The sequence below is a fragment of the Epinephelus fuscoguttatus genome, linkage group LG12, assembly GCF_011397635.1.
Source record: "Epinephelus fuscoguttatus linkage group LG12, E.fuscoguttatus.final_Chr_v1".
Classification (NCBI taxonomy): Eukaryota; Metazoa; Chordata; class Actinopteri; order Perciformes; family Serranidae; genus Epinephelus; species Epinephelus fuscoguttatus.
The window spans coordinates 30,183,007-30,187,020 of record NC_064763.1 but is presented as its reverse complement, the minus strand read 5'-3'; the positions used below and the strand labels follow the sequence as shown (position 1 = coordinate 30,187,020).

The window sequence follows — 4,014 nt, the reverse complement described above, 5'->3', positions numbered from 1 at the left end:
GAGCAGTTCAGTATAGAAACACATCAGATAGTATGGCTTCATTAAAAGGGAAAGATGTTAACACGCTGATGGAAACACTGATGGAATATTGTCCAGTGACTTTAGAGATACTTATGATTCTGTTTATTGTCCTCAATAACTGAAGCTGATGTTGGGTGTGACCAGTATGTTCAGTTGTGTATTAATAATATTAGATATTGAAAAATTGGGCAGTTTATTGAATGATGAACTGTGATTCAAGTTGATTTTACAGTGCTACATTAGAGTGCGCTAATATGGACCCTAATGTCCCGGTTGAGTGTCCTGGTTATGTGTTGTATATGTACACACCACATCTTGATTTCAACCTTGAAAGACTGTAACAGTGCTTTCCCTTATTGATTAATTTGCTTATTATTTTCTCCATTAACCCACTGAATTTTTTGTCTGTGAAATGTCAAACAATTGTAAAAAAAAAAAAAAAAAAAAAAAAAAAAAAAAAAATTCACAAAGCAGCCCATCCAGATGCATTCATATTTGTTGTTTCATTCAACCAACAATCAAACCAAAAAAAAAAAACATTCAGTTTGTTATCATATATCACAAAAAAGACTTTAATCCTCAGAACTGAGAAGCTGGAACTAGACAATATTTGGCATTTTTGCTTGAAAAACAATTAACCGATCAGAATAGTTGCCGATTAATTTTCTGTTGATTGACTAGTCAATTAATCAATGAATCACTGTAACTCTGATCAAAATCAAGATCAAACTCAAAACAAGGACACTTAGGTATAAAAAAAAGTAAACAAATGACTCTATAAGAGCTGCAACTTGGAGCACATTTTGAAATTAGTGCAATTTTCAAATTTTTGAGACAACTGTAAACAAATATAATGCATCTTTGTCCCAAATAATAGTAATGTTGAGGAGCGGACTGTCAAAACAATTCATGACAAACTAAAATTATTTCATAACTATATCAAAATTTCATTTTGGTTATGGGATCATTATTACAGTTATACTACTGTAGTAAAATATATAATGTAATCATATTATAGCAAATTACAGTAAATGATAAGATACCACATGATAACAGTTTCTTAAAGTAAAATTATAGTGCCCATAAGTAAGAGGCCAGTGCTGAAAATATACAGTATAAAAAACAAAACACTTGTTAATATGTCATTAAAGCATCGAAAAGGACTTCACCATTTTTTGGTTGTGTTGCTAATCATACTTCTTTTGTAAAGCTTCTTGATTGAGTTCAGCACTTCTTCTGACTTAAAAGAGTATATTATAGGATTAAGCAAAGCTGGTATGGTGTGTGTCAGAGTGGAGTTTATGATCCTGGTATTAGGATGGATGTAGGAGGCTACTGTCGCTATGTTGGTGCTTATCAATGGTACATAAAAAATAGCAACAAGAATCAGGTGAGAAATACAAGTTTTAAATGCTTTGAGTCGTTCCTCTCCTGATGCAATCCTGATCAGTGCTATGGAAATGCAAACATATGTCAATGCTATCAAAACAAGTGGAATACAGAGGGCTACTATGAAAGCAACATGTGCCATTATGTAATTTAAAGAAGTGTCATTACAGGCCAGACGGTATACTGGTCCATGATCACAAAAAAAGCTCTTTACCACTAAAGATCTACAGAAGGAGAGACGATTAATAAGCCCAACAGTAAATCCTACTAGGCTCGATAAACACACCCACGTAAACAGCAGCATTGCAGCAATAGCCGGTTTAGTCACAATACTATGGTACCTTAAAGGGAAACAAATTGCTATGAATCTGTCATATGCCATTGTGACAAGTGTCCATGACTGCATACTGGCAAAGAATAAAACAAAGAACATATAACTTAAGCAGGCCTCATAGACAATGTATCTCCTGTCAAACAAAAATGTGTCTAAGAGTTTTGGGATGAGAGCAGTGCTCCCACACAAATCTGTCAAAGCCAGGTTAAACACAATCATGTATTTAGGAGTATGAAGAGTCTTCACCAGGTAGATAACTGAGAGGAGGAGGCTATTCCCAAGAACAGTCATTATATAAACAAAACACAAGAAGACGTAGAAATACTTCACATGAGGGACGTTAGAAAACCCACTGAGATAGAATTTTGCAGGACGAACAAATGTGGCATTAGATATGGTGGCAGCTTTCTCTGCTGGGGTCATTTTGAGTATCTGTTTCCCTAGATGACCAGAGAGAAAATAACAGTATATATAAAGACTGATGACACAGTTGTTTGGTAGGCATTTTTTAAATCAACCTCACCTCAGACAACATCAAGTGTGCAGTGCTGTAGGCCTACTGTAAGCTGTACTGTGAGAGACCTGACATTTGTAACTTTTATTACAAGAGAGTAGAAATGCACTTGGCTGCATCACATGGTCATTCGGTGTGTAACTGTCTGGAGGTTTATGTCATTGGTGTGCTGATGCAATCATCTGTTGTCACCAGGATACTGAATTTTCAGTTTATGGCACAATTTAAAACAGAACAATATTACAGTGAACGGCAGAAATTATAAAGCATAATCAATGATTTACTACAAAAAAGGATAAACCTAAGATAAACCATTAAGTTTGTGGTAAAATGCTATAGTATTTAGGTCCCTTTATTTAAGTCCCTTTTTAGCACCTTCAAACCAGAAAGCTTAAAGCAGGGATTTAAAATCGTAAAGATTATATCCATCATCACTGCTTGACCAGAGTAGTTAAGGCCTTAAAGGTTCTGACATTCAGAGCATTACTGTACCACTAAAGCACCATTTGCTATGTAAAGATATAGTGGAGTAATAGGATCCTGAGCAAAAAAACAGTCATGCTCCCTGTGTGTGTGTTGTAGTGCGAGCTTTTCTCTGGTATGTAGTGGTAAGCTGGTCCCTTGTGTGCATGTGTATCTCACACTGGCTAGCTCATCCCCACCACTTTGCACTGCGCTCATATGGCGGTTACTGCTAATATATGGACAGCATCGTCATGGTGCCCAGACTCCAGTTTCCCCCCATAAAACCGTTACCTCTGTTGCACTGCTGTGTAGTGCTATTTATGGAGTTAGCACCATTAGCTGCAAGACACTGGCTCAGCCACCTCCATGTTTAGAACCATGTCCAGACAACTCATACGCTCTGAGTTTCACTTCAAGTCCAGTTAAGTTAGGACTAATGTGTGACAGGGTGTTCGCTATCAGGAATTATGGCTGAAAGGGAGGCATAAGCCGTCCAACGCACAGCCATCTCTTCACAATCGCTTATGGACCTAAATGTTTTAGTTTTTGGGGGTTTTTGGCAATAACCGGTGTTGGTTCTATATTGGTTCAGTATATTTATTGTATTTTTGTTCTGATGTACGCTGCAGCTTCTTAGTTCATTTCACAGCTAGTCTATCATGCATTTCAGGGTAATTATGTCTTCAGACACCATATGCTTTAGCAGCAGTGCAGGTTGTACCTCATCACCCGTAACACTAAAGTGCAACACACACCGCTGCCGGCGCGGCACTGTGGCCGTCAAGGGCCACCCCCCAACACACTGGCAGCGGCGCGCAGCGGCACCATCAACATGTATTTCCCACCCCGGCCCTCTAGGTGGCTGTACCTACACTAGTTGCCAACGATTGCCAACGGTTGCCAACTGCTAGTAACAGAAGAAGAAGAGGAAAAACTTTGAGGCAACAACAACTTGAATTTCACGAGTGAGTTTCTTGTCAAAGTCGTCTTATTAAAAATTTGAAACAACCGGAGTTGATCCTACGAGACGAAACGTACATAAAAGGCTTTTCTTGCAGCGCCGCCATGAGCGCCAGCCGCGCTGGAAATAGAGCAGTGGGCTGAAGCAGAGCGGTGCTGCGCATCGGCCGGCGCCAGTGTGGGTTGGTCCATAGAATATAATGGAGGCGGGCGTTTTGACGCGCGGTGTATGGCGGCGGTGTGTGTTGCACTTTAGAGATGAAATCATCCAGCCAAAAGAAGAACATGCTTGTTTTTAAATCCAAGAACTGAAATGTGTTATTTGTACAGC

At 38.8% G+C, this 4,014-nt stretch overlaps 1 protein-coding gene across 1 annotated transcript; it reads right to left on the bottom strand.

Moving 5' to 3' along the window:
• Window positions 1–374: 374 nt before the first annotated feature.
• LOC125898629 (olfactory receptor 1-like) lies at window positions 375–2,939 on the bottom strand. Its single transcript, XM_049592471.1, is given in 3 exon segments — window positions 375–426; window positions 1,191–2,148; window positions 2,921–2,939. Coding segments are annotated over 3 exon segments (1,029 nt in total).
• Between the last annotated feature and the right edge of the window lie 1,075 nt (window positions 2,940–4,014).